The sequence below is a fragment of the Myotis daubentonii genome, chromosome 1, assembly GCF_963259705.1.
Source record: "Myotis daubentonii chromosome 1, mMyoDau2.1, whole genome shotgun sequence".
In the NCBI taxonomy this organism is placed as follows: Eukaryota; Metazoa; Chordata; class Mammalia; order Chiroptera; family Vespertilionidae; genus Myotis; species Myotis daubentonii.
The window spans coordinates 46870520-46896970 of NC_081840.1; the positions used below are offsets into that span (position 1 = coordinate 46870520).

The 26451-nt window shown below is 42.3% G+C and overlaps 1 protein-coding gene across 11 annotated transcripts in view; it reads left to right on the plus strand.

The window, feature by feature from the left end:
* The window catches only part of HERC1 (HECT and RLD domain containing E3 ubiquitin protein ligase family member 1), a 193038-nt gene that overhangs the window by 57729 nt on the left and 108858 nt on the right, over positions 1-26451 (plus strand). For all 11 annotated transcript variants that reach the window (XM_059698824.1, XM_059698814.1, XM_059698883.1 and 8 more), the window contains exons 11-19: positions 1347-1481; positions 2065-2230; positions 6246-6371; positions 7534-7755; positions 14691-14843; positions 14971-15103; positions 16425-16616; positions 19534-19755; positions 26198-26371. In XM_059698824.1, the coding sequence (XP_059554807.1) occupies positions 1347-1481; positions 2065-2230; positions 6246-6371; positions 7534-7755; positions 14691-14843; positions 14971-15103; positions 16425-16616; positions 19534-19755; positions 26198-26371 (1523 nt within the window). The remainder of the gene's footprint in view (positions 1-1346; positions 1482-2064; positions 2231-6245; positions 6372-7533; positions 7756-14690; positions 14844-14970; positions 15104-16424; positions 16617-19533; positions 19756-26197; positions 26372-26451) is intronic.

Below are 26451 nucleotides of genomic sequence, written 5' to 3' on the forward strand. Positions count from 1 at the left end.
CCCAGATAATTATTTTAAAATTTAATGTATAAGCATCAACAGGAAATTATATTAAAATAATCAAAACCAGAAGTAGGCTTAATTGATTTAAATAATTAATTAGCCTCTGTACCCTTTATCTGGTTGGTTTTTTGGAAAGAGTAGTTGCCAGACTTTTAAATAAAATAAGTTACTTTTTGCAGAAATTTAGCTTTTTTGTGAAGTGATAATAAACATAGATCTGTTTAATTGGGTTGGTGACTTTTAGCCAATATTAGGAGATTGGATTTTAAGGAATTTGAGGGTTGTTTCAGATATTTTTAGATGCATGTGGGCTAATTTACAACCTAGAATGTATTACACAGTTGACCCTTGAACAACGTGGCTTTGAACTGTGCTGGTCCACTTATACATACACAGATTTTTTCCCAATAAATATACAGCCAGTCCTCCATATCTGTGCATTTTGCATCCACGAATTCAGTCAACTGCGGATTGAAAACAGTAGTTTTCAATCTGTGGCTGGGAGTCTGTGGAAGTTGGCCCAACTGTATGCATTTTTCTCTGCCATTTTATATAGGGGACATGAGTACCTGCGGATTTTGGTATTCACAAGGGGCAGGGAGGCGGCGGGTGTGTCCTACAACCAATCCTGTGCAGATACTAAGGGACAACTACAGTTAAGTTTTTGGGGATTCAAAAGTTCTACATGGATTTTTTACTGCACTTGGGTAGAGAGTCAGCACCTGTAACCCCTGCATTGTTCAATGGTCAACTGTATTTGCATTCTAGACCTTTGATTCAGGTGGGGTTTTTTATGACATTGTAACCAATTAAATACATTTATACCCTCTAAAACAAAAGCCCAAAAGTATAATAAATTTAATATAAATAATTTATTAGTATTAACTCTGCAACTTCCCATTTTATATGTAGGTAGTTTGTTTCCAAGATCTTGAAAATCTTCACAAGCGTTTTTAGGAGTTTTTCTTTTAATAGATGTCAGTATGTCACTGTATAGAGTCAGGCTATGTTTCTTAAAATGAAATAAACATTTTATAGACCCTTAGAAGGGGTTATAGTAGCTCATGTGTCTCAGCCTTCTGCCTTCAGGTGAGTGAATATCCAAACCTTACAAAACAGATGGTGGTTATATATTTTCTTCTTGAAGAACTCTAGGGATGGCCAATTCTTGGTTTTCCTCAGTTGCTAAAATGAAGGGTTTTATCACCTTCATAATCAAGAAAGTTTTCTGTGTATCTTGTTGAAACTTTCAGCTTTAGTAATGGTATAGATTTTGTTTTTGATCATGTGTAATAATTTTATGTTAAGGCGGTTCCATGATTTTTCTTAATGCTTTTTTCTAGACAAGTTGTTGCATGGCACCGACCTTATTGTGTAGATCTTGAAGAGAGTACCTTCTCACACCTGCGTTCTTTTCTTGAGAGATACTGTGATAAAATAAACAGTGAGATTCCCCCACTCCCTTTCCCTTCATCAAGGTATGTTCTATATATGTATATTTGTGTGTGCGCACGTGCATGTCTATTAATTACTCATTTCAAGTTTTGACTTATTTTCTTTTTATTTTTGGAATGCTGGATGAATTTATTTTTTTAATTCTTTATTGTTTAAAGTAGTGGTTGCCAACCTTTAGGACCTCATGGACCGCCAGTGGTCTGTGGACCACCGGTTGGTGACGCTGCTCCTAAGGTTTCCTTAAACCAGTGGTCGCCAACCTTTTGGACCTCATGGACTACCAGTTGGCGACTGCTGGTTTAAAGTATTACATAGGCCTCCTTTTTCCCCCATTGACCTCTCCCCAGAGTTTTGACTTACTATTCTTTCTTGTTTGATTTTCCTCTCAATTATATGAAATTCTTTACAATCTAAAAAAGAGCTAAACTTTAGATACTTGTTGATAATAATCTTTCTGGAGAGTTACCCATAATTTCATGAATCATGTTTTAAAAATTACTGTGGTCATAATTTCACAAAATTTTTAAAGAGAAAAAAATGTTACTGAAACTGGAAAGCACGTGCTCTTTATGTTCCAAAAGTTCACTGCAGTTTTTTTGGTTTCAGGGAACACCATAGTTTCCTCAAGCTGTGCCTGAAGCTGCTATCAAATCACCTTGCTCTTGCACTTGCGGGAGGGGTAGCTACCAGCATTCTTGGGAGACAGGCAGGTCCACTTCGAAATTTGCTCTTCAGACTGATGGACTCAACTGTCCCAGATGAAATCCAAGAGGTAAGAGTATAGGACTCATGAATCTGTTTCTCAAGGCACATTTTTCTCTGAGGTTGTAGCTTATAAATTCAACTATATCTTAGAAAACTTCAGTTGGATGTTCTTTCCCCTACTCCTATTTTCTTGGGAGAACAAATGTTTTTGGTCAATCTGTCCTTTAAAATAGAGCTCAAATGTCATTTCTGAGAAACCCTTTCAGTCCCTGCTATCCTGCCAGGTTAGGTTTCTCTTATATGTGTTCTCATTGTAAGGCATTGTATTGAAGTTGTCTATTTATAAACATGCCTGTTTTTGAGCACCAGAAAATGAATTTATGAGGACAATGACCTAGTTTATTTTTTATTATGTTAAAATACATATAATATAAAATTTACCATCTTAACTATTTTTTAAGTGTACAGTTCAGTGGCATTAAATACATTCATAATGTTGTACAGCTATTACCACCATCCATCTCCATAACTTTTCATTTTGTAAAATTGAAATTCTATATCCATGTTTAATAACTTCCCATTTTCCCTCCCTCAAGCTCCTGGCAATTACCATTCTACTTTTTGTCTCTATGACTTGGATATGCTAGGTGTGTCATATAAGTGGAATCATATACTGTTTGTCTATTCATGACTAGCTTGTTTCATTTATTATAATGTCTTCAAGGTTCATCTATGTTGTAGCATATGGCAGTGTTTACTTCTTTTTTAAGGCTGGATAACCTTCTGTTTTATGTATATACCACATTTTGCTCACCCATTCATCCATCATATTTATGACCTTAGATTAGACACTGATTTCTTAGCCAAAGCACAAGCAACTAAAGAATAAAAGGTAAATTGGACTTCATCAAAATGAAAAACATTCATGCTTCAAAGGACATTATCAAGAAAATAAAAATATAATTTACAGAATGGGAGAAATATTTGTAAATCATATGTCTGATAAGCTAGTTTCTAGAATATGTAAAGGATTCTTACAACTCAACAATAAAAAAGATAACCCAATTTAAAAAAAAATGAACAAAGAATCTGAGTAGTTGTGTCTCCAAAGATATAAATATAGTCAATAAAAACATGAAAAAATATACATTGTAAGTCATTAGGGAAATGCAAATAAAAACCACATGAGATATGCTTCATACCCACTAGGAGGCTATAATAAAAAAGACTGACAATGATAAATATTGGTGAGGATGTAGAGAAATTGGAACCCTCATACATTGCTGGTGGGAATGTAAAATGGAACACCTACTTTGGAAAACAGGTAATCTCTTAGTTACACATAGAGTTACTGTGTAATGCAGCAATTCCACACCTAGATCTATACCCATGGAAACTGAAAACATGTCCGTGCAAAAATGTGTACAAGAATGTTTATAGCAATATCTATACTACTAATAAAGGAATATGCAAATTGTCCGGGATGCCATCACAATATAACGACCAAACAGCAGGCTGCTTGGGGCGACAAGGCCAGCGGGGGGAGGGTGTTAGTGAGGGATAACCAAACGACTAAACAGCAGGCTGCATGGGGTGACCCGGTTGGCAGGAGGGTTAGTAAGGGACGACCAAACGACTGAACAGCAGGCTGCGAGGGGTGACCAGGTTGGCGGGGGGGGGGGGGGCAGTTGGGGATGACCAGGCTGGCAGGGAAGGGCAGTTGGGGGCGACCAGGCTGGCAGGGAGGCAGTTGGGGGCGAACAGGCCAGCAGGGGAGGGCAGTTGGGGGCCATTAGGCCAGCAGGGGAGGGCAGTTAGGGGCGAGATCAGGCCAGCATGGGAGGGCAGTTGGGTGTGACAGGTCAGCAGGGGAGGGCATTTGGGGGCTACCAGGCCGGTAGGGGAGGGCAGTTAGGGGCGAGATCAGGCTGGTAGGGTAGGGCAATTGCAGGGGACCAGGCCAGCAGGGGAGGGCAGTTGGGGGTGATCAGGCTGGCAGGTGAGAGCAGTTGGGGGCAATCGTGCCCGTAGGGGAGGGCAGTTGGGGGCAATCAGGCTGGCAGGGTAGCAGTTAGGTGTCAATCAGGCCAGCAGGGGAGTAGTTAGGGGGCAATCAGGCTGGCAGGCGAGTGGTTAGGAGACAGCAGTCCTGGATTGTGAGAGGGATGTCCGACTGCCAGTTTAGGCATAAACCAGCAGTTGAACATCCTCCAAGGGGCCCCAAATTGGAGAGGGTGCAGGCTGGGCTGAGGGACACCCCCCCCCCTCTGTGCACAAATTTTGTGCACCGGGCCTCTAGTTATTTGTAATAGCCAAAAAGTAGAAATAAACAAATGTCTGTTAAATGGTGGATAAACAAAATGTAATATTACTCAGCTATAAAAAGAAATGAAAAACTGACACGTTACAATGTGACTGAACCTAGTAAACAGTATGCTAAGTGAAAAAAGCCATATACAAAAGGCCACATGTTGTATGATTCCATATACATGAAATGTTCAGGGTAAGCAAATTCATAGAGATAGAAAATAGATTAGTTGGTTGTTAGGGGTTTGAGGGAGGGAGAGATGAGGAGTGACTACTAATGGGCTCAGAGTTTCTTTGTTTGGGTGATGACAAAATGTTCTAAAATTAGTGGTGATGGTTGTTCAACTCTGAATATACTAAAAACCACTGAATTTCATACTTTCAAAAGGTGAGTCCTGGCCCGTTGGTTCAGTTGGTTGGATCATTGTCCCATGCATCAAAAGGTTGCAAGTTCGATTCCCAGTCAGGGCATATACCTAGGTTGTGGGTTCAACCCCCAGTCGGTGCATGTATGGAAGGCAATCAATTGATTTCTCCCCCTCTTTCTCCCCCTTTCTCTCTGAAAATCAATAAAAACATATCCTTGGGTGATAATTTTTTTTTTTAAAAAAAGGTGAATTTAGCCCTGTCGGCATGGCTCAGTGGTTGAGCGTCGACCTGTGAACCAGGAGATCAGGGTTTGATTCCTGGTCAGGGTACATACCCTGGTTTCAGGCTCAATCCCCAGTGGGGGGCATGCAGGAATTTTATGACATGTGACTTACATGTCAGTTTAAAATAAAACAAAAAAGATGGTGATTTTTCTGCTGCAGGGGCATGTCGCTGGGATGTAGGTAGGAGTATTAACATTAACGTGAAACTGAGAATTTAATATCAGCAATAAGTAGTGAAATATTTTTTTAAAGGTTGATAAGTATTGGAATTAAGTAAGGAAAGTTAACTTAAAAAAAATATCCTTAGAATCGTTTATTTATTCCTTGAGCCTCCTTGGTAGCTCCTCTGTTTTAGGAGAGTTCTTAGGAGATGGATTCTCCCAGGGTGTGTATAAGGCTGTTTCTGTTGAGGAATGTTTGTATTCCTTTTTCCTTCTCCCCGAAACTTCTAATAATTTATCTGTTTTCAGCAATCACTGTTGCTGTGTTTTGTTTCTTTCTTTTTTAGTGCTATATTTTGAACCAATTGTAGACTTAAGGAAAAGTTGCATAAATAATAGGATTTTCATGTATCTGTCACCCAGCTTCCCCTAATACTAATGTCTTTATATAACCACAGTACAGTGCTCAAACCCTAGAAATTTCATTGGCTTAATACTATTAATTAAACTAAAAACCTTATTAGAAATTATATCAGTTTTCCACTAATGTCCTTGTTCTTTTGTAGGATCCTATCTAGGATCCCGTTTTGCATTTAATTGTTATTTCTCCTTAGTCTCCTGCACTCTGTTACAGTTCCTTATCTTTCATAATTGGGACACTTCAGGAGTTTTGCTCAACTTTGCAGAGAGCCTTACGAGGCCCAATGCTGTATTCAACACTAAATATTTGTTGGATGATGATTATCTATTTAGTGGCAAATCGAAAATATGTATTCTGGTCTTCTTAAAGACATTTAAATAAGGACTTGCATGCTTTCTTTTTTCACATAACTTCTATTTAGATTTTCATGATCCACTTTCTGTGATTTCTGTGATCCTAATGTCAGTGGATTTAATTTATCTTATTTATTAAAAAGGTAAGAACCAGGCCAATAAATACACTTTTCTTTTTTAATATTAGGTGGTAATTGAAACTCTGTCAGTGGGAGCAACCATGCTATTACCTCCATTACGAGAACGTATGGAGTTACTTCATTCTCTTTTACCCCAAGGACCTGATAGATGGGAAAGCTTATCCAAAGGACAGGTGAGCTTCTGCATGGTATCTAAGTAAACCAGTAATATCACATACAAAGCACAGAGAGAGAAAAATAAAACTAATCGATTGCCTTGTGTTTATGAAATAATAGTGCACTTAACTTGATGGTTCTGGTGAATCCTTGTATTTAATGTTTTCTGCTGGGAGAGTTCCCAGATTTCTAATGAAGGTGAAGTAAATGATAACTTATTAAATTATGGGGGTAATTATTAAAATTATGGCTAATTTTTCCAGTGTTGCTTACACTTTCAAATCAGAGACCTTTTAGTTTATTTGTAATGTACTGAATTGAAATCAAGGGCATGCACTATTATTGATTCCATGCCCAGAACTTTGTCTGAAATTGCTTACATAAAAGGTAAAAGATGACTATTATGAAAAAGTATTTGATGATATGAATGTGCTTATTCTTTTTTTAATATCTTCTGTACATTAAAGTAAGTACATTTTGCTTAATCAAGTAGAACAATCAATTGTAGAGTTAAACATGTCTGGGGAAAATGGTGCGTCCTTGTAATATAATATTCACAGGTGCCTTGCAATGAGTATTTTGCATTAGCTTAGGTTTCAGTTACATATTTTAAACGTTAGAATAAATAGTTTCATTGGTAATTCTGTAGAAGAATGTGTAGTATAGTTTATTTGTTGACGTTTCTGACTCCTTTCTACGTACAGTGCTAAAATCATTATGCAGAGTATGCCATTTTAGCTTAGAGTTTTAGGTTTTATAATAAAGAATGGAATAAAACTCTAAGTTGCATTTTCCCAAGTGGTATTAATGGGATAGCTTTTCTTTTTTTAATTTTTCTTTCTTTCTTTTTTTTTTCAGAGAGAGGAAAAGAGAAAGGTAGGGAGGGAGAAACATCGATGTCAGAGGGAAACATTGAAGAGTTGCCTCCCACATGCGCCCCGACTGGAAACCGAACCTGCTACCTTTTGGTGTATGGGATGATGCTCCAACTCACTGAGCCACACCAGCCAGGGCCAGATAGCTTTTCTTTTGATTACTTATTTGCTAAAAGATTATTGTTAATCAGAATATGAAGTGGATTATTTATCATCATTAGTATAGTTTTTTTCTGGGATCTTTTTTTTTCCTAGTGAGTTTTAAGCTAATTCCTATTTTATCAATGGAAATATTTTTCTTTAGAGAATGCAACTGGATATCATTCTGACAAGTTTGCAAGATCATACCCATGTAGCCTCCTTACTTGGCTATAGTTCACCCTCTGATGCTGCTGACCTCTCTTCTGTGTGTACTGGCTACGGAAACCTGTCAGATCAACCTTATGGCACTCAAAGCTGCCATCCAGACACCCATCTAGCTGAAATTTTGATGAAGACTCTCTTAAGGAATTTAGGATTTTATACAGTAAGTTCTTTTTTGTGTGTGGTTAAAATAATAATAATAATAAAGCTCTTATTTTTTTCTTTGTTTTTAGAGGTGGAAGATATCACTTTAAGTCAAGATATTTTGACATTTAAACACTAATGAAATAAAGCTCTAGATTCCACTCCTCCATAGGGCAAAAAACATGTCAAATCTTCTGAAATGTTCTGGCTGCCTACTGACTTATAATTGACAATTCCAAAGAGATTTATTTTAGAATTTTACTGAAATTTTTTTGATGTTAATGTACAAGAATAAACAGATACAAATAGTCAACATTTTGCAAGAAAGGAATAATGAGGATGGGTATAATAATGATTGACTTTACCAGATATAATCTTATAATTAAACAATATGATTGGCACTAACTAAGAATAGGCTGTTCAACTGGTGAAAAGAAGGTGGACACTGTAGCTTTCCCTGTATTAGGGGGCCATTAATTTTTACTTTGTGGTGTTTCTTAGATCCATCTCTTTTTTTCTTTTCATTTCTATAGGTTCTAACTCGGGCCATCAGGACCTAATATTAATAGTAGTGTTATAGCTGTTTTCACTATTGGTGTCTTCTCAGTATCCTACTGCTGGAATAACCTTGTTTTATTAAAAAACAAGATTGTATTAAATTAAAACTTTTTCAGACCTTTTATCATTTGGCTTACATACCACTCTTGATCTCCTGCACATGGCATACCTATCTTCTGCTTGCTCTTCTGTCTACCAATCTGTAACTTAAAAAAACACACAATCATTATTGTTGAAAGTATCACATATGTCTCCTTTTTCCCTCATTGACCCCCTCTGGTCCACCCCCACCCCCTGCCCCAGACCTTCACCACCCTATTGTCAGTGTCCATGGATTATACATATATGCATACAAGTTCTTTGGTTGATATCTTCCCATCTACCAACCCACCCCCCGCCTTATTCTAGGAATCCTTGCCCAAATAACCCCATCTAACCATAGCATTATAACTGCATACCCTTTAGCAATTTTTAGAGTCAAAATGTACTGTATAACTTAACTTCAACTTGTTTGTGTATCCTTTCACATTGTTTCCTAGACCTCTTCAGTGTCAGGTCTGTATATTCTTTTCCTTCTATATAAGTTTTAGTGTTTTGTTCTGCCTACATTAAAAGGTTGTTGACTAGATTAGAGTATAGTTGTTCTTATAAATTATTTTCTCTCAGATTTAAGAATGTAAATTTGACTTGATATTTGACTATAAGTGGAATGGGAAGTGATATATATATATATGTATGTGTGTGTGTGTGTGTGTATACACACACACACACATACATACATATATACACACACACACACACACATACCCACTTGTTATTGTCTGAAATTTTTTTCCAAAGTTTTAAGGAACATTTATGCTAAATTAAAGTAGTTCCTTTATTATGTCATTAGGGCTAAGGTAGATGTGTATATTATGTGGACATGGCAATAAAATACTACTTTTGGGCTAAAATAATAAATTATCTTAATCTGTTTGGTTTGCTATATCAGTACCCTGGACTGGGTGCCTTATAAAGAACACAAATTTATTAATTAGTTTGCAGATGGGAAATTCAGGACAAAGACACTGGAGGACTGGGTGGTTTTCTTGCCTGTGTCCTCACACAGGCAAGCTCTCTGTGATCTCTTTTGTAAGGGCATAATCCCATTCATGAGGGCTCTGCCCTCACAACAATTCACCTTCCAAAGATCCTGCTTCCAATTATTAAAATATTTGAGGAGATTGGCCTTCAACATATGAATTTTGAGGGGATACAAACAGTCAGTTTCTCTTTAATAGTGCTTATTTCGGAGCTTATAATGGTGCTTATATTGCAAGGGTCTTAAAATGTTCTGAGATCCTCTTTTGCATATTGTAAACAGACCATATATTATGCATAAAGATGTTCATTGCATCATTAATTATAACCAACTAGAAGCCCAGTGCATGAAATACTGCATGGGTAGGGTCCCTAGCAGCTGCCCGCCAGGGCCTCCCTTCCCCTGGCTGCCTGCTGCTGCCGCTGGCCGGGGCCTCCCTTCGCACCCGCCTTAGCCAGGCACTGCCTGCTCACCTGCTCCACCGTCCTGCTGCGGTCCTGCTCTCGTCAGGGCCCATCTGGGTTGGCAGCACCTCCATTGCCACCCACTGCCAGCGCTGTGTCGCTGACACCTGCTATGTTCCACGCCACCCCCTGGTGATCAGCGCACGTCTAACTCCTGGTTGGTCAAACTCCCGCCCGTAGGGACAATTTTCATATTAGCCTTTTATTATATAGGATAATAAGAAGTTAGAAACAACTGAAATGTCTAAAATATGGGAATGATTAAATTATATGATATATATATATATAATATATATATACATATATATATTATATATATGTGTGTGTGTGTGTGTATATATATATATATATATATATATATATATATATATATATACACATACACATTATCAAATAAAAGAGAAACATGGCCCTAACCGGTTTGGCTCAGTGGATAGAGCGTCGGTCTGCGGACTGAAGGGTCCCAGGTTCGATTCTGGTCAAGGGCATGTGCCTTGGTTGCGGACACATCCCCAGTGGGGGGTGTGCAGGAGACAGCTGATCGATGTTTCTGACTCTCTATTCCTCTCCCTTCCTCTCTGTGAAAAATCAATAAAATATATATTTAAAAAAAAAAAAAGAAAGAAAGAAAGAAAAAAAAGAGAAACATGGTAATTAGCGTACAACTGCTACCCTTCCCATTGGCTAATCAGGGCGATATGCAAAATAACTGCCAGCCAAGATGGCGGCCGGCAGCCAGGCAGCTTGAAACTAACATGAGGCTTGCTTGCTTCAGTGATGGAGGAAACCACCGTTCCCCACCTGCCTTGCCGGCCTCTGAGCCTGCAGTTTAAGAAACATTGTAACAAATATAGAAGCTAAACAAAACCCCAGAAACCAGCCTTCAGCGGGCTGGGATCTCAGAGCTGGAGTTGATACAGAGTTTTGATTATAGAACCTAAACAAACCAGATACCTACTTTCAGCAGCTGAGGCCTCAGAGCTGGAGCCAGAGCTAAAGCTGGCCCAGAATAAAAACAAAAAAGAAAAAAAGGAGCAGTTGGGAGCTTCAGTCCTAGCCTGAAAACAGCCCTCAGCCCCTCACCCAGACTGGCCAGGCACCCTAGTGGGGACCCCCACCCTGAAGGGTGTGTGACCAGCTGCAAACAGCCATCATCCCCTTACCCAGGATGGCCAGGCACCCCAGTGGGGACCCCCACCCTGATCCAGGACACCCTTCAGGGCAAACCAGCCAGCCCCCACCCATGCACCAGGCCTCTATTCTATATAGTAAAAGGGTAATATGCCTCCCAGCACCGGGATCAGCAGAGCCGCGAGGCCTCCCGGCACCGGGATCAGCGTGACAGGGGGCAGCGCCCAAACCCCCTGATCGCCCTGCGGCTCTGTGTGTGACAGGGGGCGGGGCCACAACCTCTCTATCGGCCCTGCTCTGTTCCTAACAGGGGAAGGCGCCCCAATCCCCTGATCGGCCCTGCTCTGTGCCTGATAGGGGGAGCTCCCCAACCCCCTGATCACCCTGCGGCTCTGTGTGTGACAGGGTGCGGCGCCCCAACCCCCCCCCCCCCCGCACCCCATGGGCCCTGCTCTGTGTGTGACGGGGTAGAGCCATAACCTCCCCATTGGCCCTGCCCTGGGTGTGACAGTGGCAGCGCCCCAACCCCCTGATCCGCCCTGCTCTGTGTGTGACAGGGGGCGGTGCCCCAACTCCCCTATCGGACCTACTCTGTGAGTGACGGGGGGAGCTCCTCAACCCCCTGATGGGCCCTGCTCTGTGCGTGACAGCGGGGAGCTCCCCAACCCCCTGATTGACCCTGCTCTGTGCGTGACAGGGGGCAGCACCCCAACCCCCGGATTGGCCCTCCTCTGTGCGTGACGGGGTGGCGCTGCAACCTCCCCATCGACCCTGCCTTGAGTGTGACAGGGGGCGGTGCCCCAACCCCCCAATCGGCCCTACCCTGAGTGTGACTGGGGGTGGCATCGCAACCTCCCAATCCGCCCTGCTCTGTGCATGACAGGGGGCGGCGCCCCAACTCCCCAATCGGCCCCGCTCTGAGCCTGACCAGGGGCTGCACCTAGGGATTAGGCCTGCCCTCTGCCACCCGGGAGCAATCCTAAGCCAGCAGGTCGCTATCTCCCGAGGGGTCCCAGACTGTGAGAGGGCACAGGCCAGGCTGAGGGACCCTCCCCCCCCCCCAAGTGCACAAATTTTTGTGCACCGGGCCTCTAGTATATGTGTGTGTGTGTGTGTGTGTGTGTGTGTGTGTGTATATATATATATACATACTCAGTGAAATATTATATGACTCAAGTTTTATATACACTAGGGGCCCAGTGCACAAATTTGTGCACCTTCAAAGGAACTGTGGGCCACAAGGCTGCGGTGGGCGCAGGGGCGGGTCTCGCCCCATCCTCCATGCCCCAGCCCGGCCCCTCCTGCTGTGGCCCTTGGTCCCCTCTCTGCCGGCAGCCCAGCTGCTGCCACTCTCATGTGCTGATGGCACTGGCCTTGCTCACACCTGCTGATGGCGCAGAGCGATTGGGGCCTGTGCCAGCAGCGGATGCGAGAGGAGCCGGCACTGTCAATGTGTGTGAGCAGCCATTGCTGCCCCGATTGCCCTTCACGAGCAGGGGGAGGTGGAGAAGCCCTGAGGGGCTGGCAGCCGCCACTCGCACCCGCTGACAGCGCCGAGCGATCGGGACTGGCAACCAGCGCTGGCAGTGTGTGTGAGCAGCGGCTCTGGCGCTGGCTACAGGTGTGAGTGGGGCCATCACCGGCAGCAAGTGCAAGAGGCGGCTGTGGTCACTGATTGTCCCTCAGGAGCTGGGGGAGGTGGAGAAGTCCTGAGGGGCGATTGGGGCCTGCAGCCAGCCACTTGCACCTGCTGATGGCACCAAACAATTGGGGCTGGAGCCAGGCACCGGCAGTGGATGAGAACAGCGGCTCTGGTCTCTGGTGCCAGTAGTGGGTGCGAGTGGGGCTGGTGCCAGCAGTAGGTGTGAACGTCGGGTGGGGCCATGGCATGTAGGAGCAAAGAATTTTCAGTAACCACTAGAGGCTCGCCCGAATGACAGTGACCGGTGCACTGGATCGTGGTGCCCCTGCTCACCTGCTCCACCATACTGCCATGGCTGATGCCTGCCATGTTCCACACTCTGCTGCCTGCTGCTGATGCCTTCCATGTTTTGTGTGCACCCCCTGGTGGTCAGCACACGTCATAGCGACCGGTTCGGTTCTGCTATTCGGTCTATTTGCATAGTAGGGTTTTATATATATATAGGTGGTTTATGAAAATGTAGATAATATTTGTGAATTTGTTGGAAAAGAGAAGAGTAAAAATAGAATGAGCAATATTATCAAAAAGTCACAAAAATCAGGAAAGAAATACATCAAAAATATTAATAGTGATTTTCTTTGGGTGATTGGTTGAATGATGCTTTTTAAGTTTTTTAAAATACAGTTTTGGTACTTTCTAAATTTTTTACATTATGCATTTAAAAAAATATTTTAAACTTGAAATAATTTAAAGCTTACACAAGAGTTACAAGAATCATTGAAAGAACTCCGTGTATTCTTTACCCAAATTTGCCTTATCTATCTATCTATCTATCTATCTATCTATCTATCGATCTTTTTCTTCTGAATCATTTGAGGTAAGTTGCAGATGTCATGCTGGCTATTCCTAAGCACTTAAACATGTATTTCTTAAGAAGAAGTACATTCTCTCACATAACAACAGAACATTTATAGAATTCAAGAAATTTAACATTGATGCAGAACTACTATCCTATATAATATCACCCTAATATGCAAATCGACCGAATGGTGGAATGACTGGTCGCTATGAACTGACCACTAAGGGGCAGACGCTCAACGTAGGGGCTGCCTCCTGGTGGTCAGTGTGCTCCCACAGAGGGAGTGCTGCTCAGCCAGAAGCTGGGCTCACAACTGGTGAGCTCAGCGGCAGTGGCGGGAGCCTCTGCGGCAACACTAAGGAGCAGCGAGCTGAGCTGTAGGGAGCAGCAAGCAGGTGGCTGGTAAGGAGAGAGGGGTCCTGGACTGTGAGAGGGCACAGGCTGGGCTGAGGGATCCCCCCACACCCCCAGTGCACAAATTTCATGCACCCGGCCTCGAGTCTAATATATAGTCCATATTCAAATTTCTATAATTGTCCCATTAAATTGTCCTTTATAGCAGCTCCCTTTCAATCCAGGATCACATATTATATTTAATTATCATCTCTACTTAGTCCACTTATTTATTTTACTTTTTTTTTTTTATCTTCATCTGAGGACATGCTTCTTAAATTGATTTGAGACAGAGAGGGAGGGAGAGAGAGAGAGATTGAGAGGTTGGTTGCCTCCTGTACGCCCGATGACTGGGGAATTGAAACCACAACCTTTTGGTGTATGTGACGGCACTCCAACCAAGTGAGCTATCTGGCCAGTGCTAGTCCACTTATTTCTTTTATAGTCAGAAATAAATTTCCTTTTTAAGAATTGTGATGTTAGAAATTCACAAGCGTGTGAAAACAAAAACTTTACAGAAATCTGGAAAACAATAGCATTAAAATGTTGAAATATGTTGTCTTTGGGTACTGTACTGTTTTCCTATTATTTTCTGTATTTTCAAAATTTCTTTGGTGAAATATGTATTGTTTCTTTAATGGAAAAACAAATTGAGATTTTTTTGATAAATCTTATCTAATAGCTAATAACAACATAGCAATGATTTAAAAATCTATAATATTGAAGAAAGATGGCAATGGCTTCTTAAATCAGAATCATTTATGGTAGGACCTTACTTTCATTTTCAAGCACTTCATATATGATCTTCATTTATGTATCATTTTAGGATCAAGCATTTGGAGAGCTAGAAAAGAATAGTGATAAATTTCTGCTTGGAACATCATCTTCGGAGAACAGTCAGCCTGCTCATCTTCATGAACTGCTGTGTTCACTGCAGAAACAGCTGCTGGCATTTTGTCACATCAATAACATTAGCGAGGTATTTGATTCTTTGCCTTTTATGGTGATCTCTCAGGGACCTTGAAACTCAGATATTTGGTTAAGCCATGACATTTGTGTACCTTGAATCTTTTAAAGTGTAGTAATTTAGCAACTTTCCCCCTCAGAATTCAAGCAGTGTGGCATTGCTTCATAAACATCTTCAGCTCTTGTTGCCTCATGCCACAGATATTTATTCACGTTCTGCAAATTTACTCAAAGAAAGTCCTTGGAATGGCAGTGTTGGAGAAAAATTAAGAGGTATGTTTAGAACTAGCTTTCAAATGTAATCAGTGATTATAAAATAAGAGTCCTTAGCCTTTCCAAAGCCTTATGAGGGCTTGAAACCTCTGAGTAGAATAAGGATGATCTTGAATCTCCTTATTGAAAACCCCTTTGGTTTGGGTTGATTTTGGGGTGATGGTAATAGTGATTGATCTGGTTAATCTTAAAAGAAGCTCTTGGCATGACAGAGGCCTAATTTTAAGACATTGGATGATATATACTCAAAGTGATTAATATTAAGTGGTATAAAGTGAGATTTTTAATTTGCTATTTCTTTTCCTTCAACATTTTCCAGTGTTCCTTTTTTCTTCTTGAAATGCCTTCTTTTCCTTGGGCTTCTGTGTAGTAATAATCTGTTTTTACTCATATATCTCTGGTCACTGTTTTTTGTTGGTTCCTATAAACTCCTCTTTCTTGGACATGCCCTTTAATGTGTATGATCCTCTGACTTTTTTGCCCTAAACCCTTATTTCTCCCTGAATGATCCTATCAGGTCCCATTGCTTTTAACCACCATATGAATGTTGACTCCTGTATCTGCACCTAGCTGAGAAGTCCCCTTTTCACATGGGCCTTTCTCTAGTTACCTACTGGTGTCTTTTTTTGTTTGTTTGTTTTAAAGGCAACTAAAATTCAGTATGTCTGTCCAAAACCAATTTACTCTGAGGTTCCCCCACTGATAAAAGAGACTGCTTACTAGACATTTCCATTTTGCTGTTGCACGGGCATTAAAATTTAATCCATTCAAACTGAACTCATCTCTGAATGATCCACCCAAAATACAATGAAGTATTGAAACAAATGTGATTTAAAACCGATAGTGATAATAAAAAGATAGATGCTTTGAGGTGATGTTAATTTTTTAAAAAGTAAATTTGGTTTAAAAAACATAAAAGGCTTCCCTCACTAAAATGTAAGCACTATGAGGGCAGGAATTTTTATGTCTTTTTTCAGGGCTGTATCTCACCTAGAACAGTGCTTGGTATGTTGTATAGGTACTCAGGAAATATTTTTTGAGTAAACCTAAAGAGGATAGATTTGTGAATCAGAAATTCATAATGCATTTTAAGGGGAGGAGTTATAATCTTTTGAATTTCTTGGCATGAGGATACGTATGCTTTCCCACAAAGTGTCTGTTAGTGGCACTCTCTGCAAGTAAGTAAATACTAATATCACGCCACCTACCAGGTAGGTGTTCAACAAAGAGTTACTGAATTAGTGTATTGTAAGTTAAAATTTATTGGTTTTAAAGTTCGTAACGTTGAATTGATCCATGTTGAATTTCTTACCCTTCATAGATGTGATATATGTCTCAGCTGCAGGCAGTATGCTCTGCCAGATTGTTAATTCCCTACTGTTACTCCCTGTGTCCGTGGCTCGGCCTTTATTGAGTTACCTCCTCGACTTGTTGCCACCTCTTGATTGCCTTAATAGACTCCTGCCAGCTGCCGCTCTTTTAGAAGACCAAGAGTTACAGTGGCCTCTTCATGGTAAGTAAAGATGGTAAAAGAGCAAATAATGCTTTTGAGAAAAGTTGTTCCTCTTTGCATTCATCAGGTAAATTCTATTTGACACTTGGATGTGTTTTGTAATGAAAAAGATAAAGTTGTCATCTTCTCAGAGATTATAGTCTAAAGTGGGCTCTTATATGGGAAAACATTATGAAGTTGCTCATATATAATAATGTCATGAGTAGGATGTTTATATGGTCAGCAGGTTTGAATAGTATATTTTACTGATTCTAAGAAACTTTTTTTTACCTAAATTTTGACATGGTTTAAATTAGAATACATGTTACAATGGATGATAGGGAAGCTTTCTTTCCTTTTGTTTCCTTTTCTTTTCTATAATATTCTTATTAATTTAAGAGAGAGGAAGGGAGAGGAAGAGAGAAACATCAATATTAGAGAGATACATCTATCGGTCACCTCCCATATGCGCCTTGACCTGGGATTGAGCCCACAATCTGGGGATGTGTCCCGACTGGGAATTGAACCAGGGAGCTTTTGGTGCACTGGACAATGCTCAACCGAGTCACACCAGCCAGAGCAGAAAAGCATTCTTTCATAATTCAGTCAGCAGCATAAGGACACATTTTATAGTCAATAGATGGATTTGATTTTAAAAGTTTTATTTCTTGCCCTAGCTGGTTTGGCTCAGTGGATAGAGCGTTGGCCTGCGGGCTGAAGGGTCCCGGGTTCCATTCCGGTCAAGAGCACATGCCTGGGTTGTGGGCTCGATCCCCAGTAGGGGGTGTGCAGGAGGCAGTTGATCAATGATTCTCTCTCATCATTGATGTTTCTATCTTTCCCTTTCCCTTTCTCTCTGAAATCAATAAAAATACATTTTTTAAAAAGTTTTATTAAGTGCAAAAATTTTTATTTTTAAATCTCTTTGACAGTAAAATATTTTTTATTTTGGTTGGATATATAGGTAACTGAATGCAAAAGATGGGAATTGAGAATCTATTTTTCTGTGTTTTCCCTTTTAGATATTTTATAGGAAATAACATTCTGATTTTAGGCAAGGCACTTGAAATCGCTTAATTTATAAAATGCTGATGATTCTGTGTATTTGAATATAGCTTAAAATATCATGTCTAGAAAACAGTGTGTTTTCCCACTGAAGTCTCTCTGTCCTAAGGCTATCAAAGGAGTTTCATTACTACAATTTTAAAATGTTTCAAGTTTAAGTGAGGTCACATGTTTTGATCTTGGACTAATGCATAAAAAGATCCTAGATTTTAGTCTTGGCTCTGCTAGTAATTTGGCTGTCTGATCTTGGGCAAGTCACTTACAACTTCTTAAAGCCTTTGTTTGTTTCTCCTGGAAAGATTAAGGTTAACAAGATGACATTGAGGGCCTATATTACTTTAACATTGTATGGTTCTGTGACAACTGGATTTAGATGAAGTCAAGTGTCAAGGTTACAGCTGTGTTGTTTAGGTTACAGCTGATGTTGATTAGGCTTAATATGGAGCCATTCGAGGTTTACCCTTCCTTTGCGAAAGCATCTCAGAACTTTGCATTAGTTGATTAGGTGTCATTTTATTTTGGATTTCCACATCTGTGTTTACAATTGATATTTTTCTATAATTTTTCTGTGATGCTATTATTGTTGTATTATTTTTACTACCACCATTATACCATCCTCATAATATCAGTTTAGAATCTTCCTTTTTCCCCCCTTTTTTTTCTGAAATAATTTGTGTAAGATAGGGATTATCTTTTCTTGAGGTTTAGAAGACTTTATCTATAAAACTATCTGTGCCTGGTTTTTTTAGATAGACTTTGGCTATTAGTTTTCTTTCTTAGAGGTTTTGTTCTCTTTCAGCTTTTTGTTTTTTTATCAAGCCCATTTTGGAAATTGATTTTTTTCCAGAAAATATCATTTGTTGGTTTTCATTTATTTATATAAAATTGTTCATAATATTTACTCATGATTTCTTAAAATCTCTGTTGTTAAGTCCTCTTGTGTATTCCTAATTAAAAATCATTTAAAAAAAATCCTTACCCAGGGATATGTTTCTATTGATTTTTAGACAGAAAATCAATAGGAGGGGAGAGGGAGAAGGAGAGGGAGAGTGAGTGAGAGAGAGAGAAACATTGGTATGAGAGAGGAACATCCATCAGTTGCCTCCTGTATGCACCCTGACCAGGGATCAAACCTGTCCGGGAATTGAACCTTCAACTTTTTGGTGTATGGGATGATGCTCCAACCAACTGAGGCACACTGGCAGGGCTTTTATTCCTAATTTTTGAATTTTTTAAAGATTACTTTTTTAGAGATTTATGCATCTTTATTAGTCTTTTCAAATAACCAATTTTGGATTTATTGATCTGGTTTCTCCCCTCCCCCCACTAATCCCCCCTACACACAATTTCACTGATATCTGTTTTTATCTTTATGGCTAAGTTTTATCTTTATGGTATAGTTTTTTGTTTTTTGTTTTTTTAATGTGAAGAACTGTTGAAAGCAAATGTACAAAAAGAAAGCATGGGTCAGGATCTTAGTATAATTCTCAATTCAAGCTTTAAAGGTATTAATACTAAATGTAATTTTACTAAATCAACCTTGTTTTGATTTTGGATGGATGAGTTGTTTCAAGTACTCTTATGGTAAAATTTGATCTGGATAATGAAAAGTAGGAATAGAATCCTTTGGGTTAATTCTGTCATATACTATTTTAATGTTTATCTTAAAATTAATAATTTTACAAAGGAAAATTTTGATAAGTATAACTTATCTGAATGTTTTAAATTAGTAAAGGAAATATATACAGAAAGTGTTATAATTTCTTTTCATTATAAGATTATTTTGCTTCAACGTCTTATTATAATGCAAGAGAAAGCTTGAGAATCTTGAATACCTGATAAGGACACAATTACTAATGATTTTTGTCTTCAGGAGGGCCAGAACTGATCGATCCTGCTGGTGTGCCATTACCTCAGCCAGCCCAGTCCTGGGTGTGGCTTGTGGATCTGGAAAGAACAATTGCTCTCCTTATTGGGCGATGTCTTGGTGGCATGCTTCAGGGCTCCCCGGTGTCTCCGGAGGAACAGGACACTGCATATTGGATGAAAACACCACTTTTTAGTGACGGTGTAGAAATGGACACCCCTCAGTTAGGTAATGTGCTTTTTCACAACATTTAAAATATATAGTTATGTTTGTACCTCCATTGGAGATTTCATTTATTCTGGATTTGCTGAATAGAAAACTGATAGGAAACTAAAGTGGCATTTGCAGGGTAGGGTATCTGAGACTATAAATTGGAGCTCTGAGAAAAACAGTTAAATCCTGCAGCAGTGTGTAGTGAAAAGAGCCTTTAAAATAGGAAAATGAAGGCCTAGTCCTATTCTGTCATTATTTATCACTCATTTGGAGCAACTTATCTAATCTATAAAAATGGGAAAATTCTTGATTGTCTTCTGGGGCTTAGAGGTTATGAAACTGCTTATAGAATATAAAGCTTTGTAAGTTTACCACCATGACTTACCAGTGCTCGGTTTTCAAACACCTCTCAGATGAGAGTGGCAGTCCTCCTCCTCCTTGCCGGTCCTGCTTTCATGTTGTTGTTACCTTGTGTGATTCTTCATTTATTTCCTCCTTATTTATGGTATCTTTGGAGATTCCTTTGTTCTGCCTCATCTTCTACTTGTCTACTTTGCTGGGAAGCTACCTCTCTGACTGTCTGAACATAAGAATTTCTCCAGTTCCTAAACAGATAATCTAGTTGTTTATCTAGGATAGGTCCTTTAATTAATGTCTCTGGGTTTCTAATTTTAATCCATAAAATAATGAGTTAGATTAGAAAGCCTACGTGGTCATATTAGATCTAAAGTTCATTATCTCTATATATAAAAGGCTAAGTGTCCGTCCTTTCGTCCATCTGACTGGTAGCTATGATGCACACTGATCACCAGGAGGCGGACACTCAATGCAGGAGCTGCTGTGAAGTGCATGGGCCACCTATACTAATAAAAGGGTAATATGCTAATTAGACCAGATATCTTCCGGACATTCTTCTGGACGTCCTTCTGGACAAAGCCACAGTGGCGGGGACTGAGGCAGAGGCGGTTAGGGGCGATCAGGCCGGCAGGCAGAGAGGTTAGGGGCAATCAGGCAGTCAGGCAGAGTGGTTAGAGGTGATCAGGTAGGCAGGCAGGTGAGCGGTTAGGAGCCAGCAGTCCCGCAGGGATCGGACATCCCCTGCGGGGTTCTAGATTAGAGAGGGTGCAGGCCGGGCTGAGGGACACCACCCCCCCCCCCCCCCGCACAAATTTTGTGCACCAGGCCTCTAGTTTAAAAATAAACAACACCATGGACCTGGCACTGACAAAACCAGCACTCTGCTTCCCCCAAGTAGGACACAGGCCCTGCACCACCCCAGAGCGACACCCTACCAAATTGCAGCCAATGCTGCCAACACCCCATGGCGCAAAATGTTGCCCACAGCCCAGCCCAGCCCAGAAACGGTCGCTGTGGGCACCAGGTAATGACATCGCATAGCAATGCCTGGCCTCTTCTCCCTAGCAACTAGTCTCCTTGGAGTTTCTTCAGCCCAGGAACCCAACTTGCTTTATACCCAGGTGCAGACATTTTACAGTTTAACCAAATGTCTGTGAAGCATTTTCCTGTGCCTCTTCTCATTTGATCTTCAATAGTCCTGGAGTACGTAGATAGGAGACTCAGTAGAATCCTATTTTCTTTTTATTAGCTGGAAAATGGAGATTTAGAAAAATGTAGAAACTTGACCCGACTGGAAAGAAGTAAGAAATGGTGGAACTTGAAAATGACTTCAGGTTTTCTCACTGCGCAGAATATAGTCAAACACTGCTGCAGTTAAATATTTTACCCTTTGTTCTCCCTGCATGATCTACAATAATAATCTGCTTCATGTTGATATTTACTGCTGTGTTGCTGACAATTACCTGAGAGAGAAGTTGGGGTGCTTCACTGGGCTGGAAAAAGTTTAAATCAGAAAACAGGTCTAATTAAGCAAGTTTATCCTATATAATAAAGAGGGAATTTGCAAATTGACAGTCACTCCGCCACAAAGATGGCGGTGCACATAGTGGATGGGGGTGTGTGAGGGTTTCCGTAACACAAGGTGACTGCACCCACAGTGGAGGCCAAGTTCCTGTAACGAGCCTTAACGAGCAATCAGCAGGGACCTGAGGCTGTGCCCTCCCCAACACCCCCCCCCCCCAGGGGCTTGACAGGACCTCAGGCTGCACCTCCCCTGCCTGGCAGGGCTTGATGGGGGACCTCAGGACATGCCGCCATGCCCTGGCACCAGGCCAGGGGACCTGAGGCCGTGCCCCCTGCCTGGTAGGTCTTGACAGGGGACCTCAGGCCATGCCCCCCTGCCCTGCAGGGCTTGACGGGTGACCTCAAGGTGCGTCCCCCACCCCGGTCCTGGGCCGGGTGACCTCAGACTGTGACCCCCTGCCCAGGGGGCCTGATGGGGGACCTGAGGCTGCGCCTCCCTCCTGGCGCCGGGCCAGGGGACCTGAAGCTGTGCCCCCTGCCTGGTGGGGCTTGACGGGGGATCTTAGACTGCACCCCAGCCCGGCTTGATGGGGGATCTCAGGCCGTGTCCCCCACCTGGCGGGGCTTGATGGGGGACCTCAAGGCGTGACTCCTGGCCTGGGATAGGGACCTCAGGCCGCACCCCTCTCCCCGGCACTGGGCCAAGGGACCTCAGGCCGTGCCCCTTACCCCGGCACCAGGCCAGGGGACCTCAGGCTGCAGCCCCACCTGGCGCCGGGCCAGGTGACCTGGGGCTTGACAAGGGTGGGACTGGCCAGGTCTGGATCTAGCCCAATGGGGGTGGGGCCAGCCAGGTCTGGGTCTTGCATGATTTTGAGGCACACCTGGGTGGGTGGGGACTTGACTCTGGGTCCCGTGGTGTGCCCCAGACTCTGACAGGAGGAAGATTTTCATATACATTTTACTAATTTTCTTTCATCTCTGACACTTCTATTATAGACAAAGGGCAAATAGCAATATTAAAATATTTCCTCTAACTAATCCCCTTTTAATGTGCACGAATTTCGTGCACCAGGCCACTAGTTATTCTATATATTAAAAGAGAAATAAGCCACGCCCATAAGCCACACCCACCAGTCAATCAGGAGTGAGTATGCAAATTAACCCAACTAAGATGGCGGTGGCCATGGAGCTGGAGTGAGCAGGAGGCTTGGGTTGTCCCCAGTGATGGAGAAAGCCAAGTTTCCCGCCTGTCCTGGCCAGCCCTGGCCTCTGCTCAAGGCTACAAAGTTTCAATTATAGAAGATAAATAAATCCCGGGAAGAAAAAAAAACAAGAGGCTGGGAGCTTGGGTCGCCGGGGGGCGTGGCCAGCCTGAAAATGGCCATCAGCGCCTCACCTAGGTCAGCTGGTCACCCCAGTGGGGACCCCCACCCTGAAGGGGGTGTGGCCAGCCTGAAAACAGCCCTCAGCCCCTCACCCAGGCTGTCCAGACACCCCAGCGGGACCCCCACCCTGGTCCAGGACACCCTTCAGGGCAAATCACCCAGCCCCCACCCATGCACCAGGTCTCTATCCTATATAATAAAACCCTAATATGCAAATTGACCAAATGGTAGAATGACCAGTCTCTATGCACGCACTGACCACCAGGGGGCAGACACTCAATGCAGGAGCTGCCCACTGGTGGTCAGTGCACTCCCACAGAGGGAGCACCACCCAGCCAGAAGCTGGGCTCACGGCTGGCAAGCGCAGCAGTGGTGGTGGGAGCCTCTCCCGCCTCCACAGCAGCACTAAGGACCCCTTGGGGGGATGTCTGACTGCTGGCTTAGGCCCAGGTCTAAGCCAGCAAGCAGGCATCCCCCCAGGGGTCCTGGACTGCAAGGGCTGAGGGACCCTTCCCACTCCAGTGCACGAATGTCGTGCACTGAGCCTCTAGTATATTCATAAGTTTATTTATGAACCAGAAGGTGAGTTTGGCCATGGCCGATGAATGCTAGACTAGTACTTTATGATACATGTATCAAAAAAAAAAGTAAAATCATGGTTTTTCAAGCAATATTTAACATCATAAAGATGGTTACAGTAATATCAGTGTTTAACTGTGTTAACCCCAGATGTCCTCCTTGGACAAAAGTTATCTCTACCTTTCTCATATTTCTGTTATATTTACTTTAACTGGCCTTTAGTATGAATAAAATCACTTTTCATTTCTTTTTTTTTTCTTTTTATTGAACTTACTAGAGGCCTGGTGCACAAAAATGTGTGCACTCGGGGGGTCCCTCAGCCCGACCTGTGCCCTTTCGAAGTCTGGGACCCCTTGGGGGATGTCCACCTGCTGGCTTAGGCCCGCTTCCCAGGGGATTGGGCCTCAGCTGGCAGTCAGACATCCCTCTGGCAGCCTGGGAGCCCTCGGGGGATGTCCACTTGCCAGCGGGGAGCAGACCTAAGCTGTAGTCGGACATCCTTAGCGCTGCTAAAGAGGCGGGAGAGGCTCCTGCCACCACTGCTGTGCTGGCAACCATCAGCCTGGCTTGTGGCTGAGCAGAGCTCCCCTCTGTGGGAGCGCACTGACCACCAGGGGGCAGCTCCTGCATTGAGTGTCTGCCCCCTGGTGGTCAGTGTGTGTCATAGTGACCAGTCATTCCCAGTCGTTCTGCTCTTAGGGTCAATTTGCATATTACCCTTTTATTATATAGGGTAGAGGCCTGGTGCACAGGTGGGGGCCGGCTGGTTTGCCCTGAAGGGTGTCCCGGATCAGGGTGGGAGTCCCGCTGGGGTGCCTGGACAGCCTGGGTGATGGGCTGAGGGCTGTTTTCTGGCTGGCCACACTCCCTTCAGGGTGGGGGTCCCCACTGGGGTGCCTGGCCAGCCTGCGTGAGGGGCTAATGGCTATTTTCAGGCTGGTCAAGCCCCCCAGTGGGGACTCTCATCCCATGGCGGTGTGGCCAGCGTGGTTGAGGGGCTGAGGACTGTTTTCTGGCTGGCCACACTTCCTTCAGGGTTGGGGGCCCCACTGGGGTGTCTGGGTGAAGGGCTGAGGGCCATTTTCAGGCTGGCCATAGTCCCTTTAGGGTGGTGGTGGGGTCCCACTGGGGTGCCTGACCAGCCTGAGTGAGGCGCTGAGGGCTATTTTCAGGCTGGCCACGCCCATGGGCTGGAAGCAGGTATCTGGGATTTATTTAACGTCTATAATTGAAACTTTGTAGTGTTGGTCTGGCTGGAGCCTGGGTTGCCCTTGGCAACTGAGGCTCCCAGTGCCTCCTTGAGCAGAGGCCCTGCCAGCTGGATGCAGGTATCTGGGATTTATTTATCTTCTATAATTGAAACTTTGTAGCCTTGAGCAGAGCTCAGGGCTGGCCAGGGCAGCCGGGAAGCTTGGCTTTGCTCCATCGCCGGGGGCAACCCAAGCCTCCTGCTCGCTCCAGCTCCGTAGCCACTGCCATCTTTGTGATGGAGTGATGGAATGACAGAGTGAGGAAGTGATGGTTAATTTGCATATTATTCTTTTATAGATAGGATTGGGGTGACACTGGTTAACAAAATTATACAGGTTTCAGGTGCTCAATTCTACAACACATCATCTGTACACTATATTGTGTGTTTCCCACCTCAAGTCAATTTATCCCCCCTATAGCCTTTTCCACCTTCCCCTGACAATTTCCACACTGTTGTCTATGTCCATAAATGTTTTCTCCTTTTTCTTTTTTGCTCAATCTCTCTACCTCTGCCCATAGGTAACTCCCCCCCACCCATAGGACAACTGTCAGTCTGCTTTCTCTCTATGAGTCTGTCTCTATTTTGCTTGTTTGTTCATTTGTACATTGGATTCCACATATGAATGAAAAATCATATTATACTTATCTTTCTCTGACTGGCTTATTTCAGTTTTAGTTTTCATGTTACTTTGGAAATTATAATAGATCATAATTGATCTATTAAAATATTACATTTTATGTTTAAATACTTGCATATATTAAGAAAGGGTATTTGTCCTTTGTAAAATTGTAAATGTATGATGATTCAGTTTTATTATGGGTTACATTGACTTGGTATTAGCTCAAGAACCTGGCTATCATTTAGAGAATTGTTTTCTTTGTTTTTTAAATGGAAAATTAATTCAGAATATCAAATGTCCCATTGAAAAGTTAGGAACCACCTGAACAAATGTTTATGGTATCACTGATCTCTCTTGAATCATACGTAAGTCTAGAAAAAAGAAAAAAATTATCTTCTAATCTCTTTCCCAGTGGTCACATGTTTCTCAAAAAGGATGTAATTACATTTTGAACAAGAGTGTTCTTTGTTGTATATGACAGTGGTGCAGGTGTAGGCTCCCTGCATACTAATATGCCAGACCTCTTCCCTGGAGTGTTACATCTAGTCACACATCCTTCTGGAGCAGACGGAAGAGGGATACTACCTGCAGTTGAGAAACATTAAAGAACTTTGTAGCACCTACTTAAACGAGTTTGAAATGTACCATTTTATATGCATTAAGTAAATGTAAGATTTTGTTTGTGGCACCAAAATTTATGAGGTTCAAAATGAATAACTTGAATAATTTTCTTTTTAGATAAATGTATGAGTTGCCTATTAGAAGTAGCTCTTTCAGGAAATGAAGAACAGAAACCTTTTGACTACAAATTGCGACCTGAAATTGCTGTCTTTGTAGACTTGGCATTGGGTTGTTCAAAAGAGCCTGCACGAAGCCTTTGGATCAGCATGCAGGATTATGCTGTTAGTAAAGGTAAGATGAAGAGAATAAAGGGGATAAATATGTAGCTAGCTCATAATACTATGTATGTGTGATACATGTAAATAGAAGAT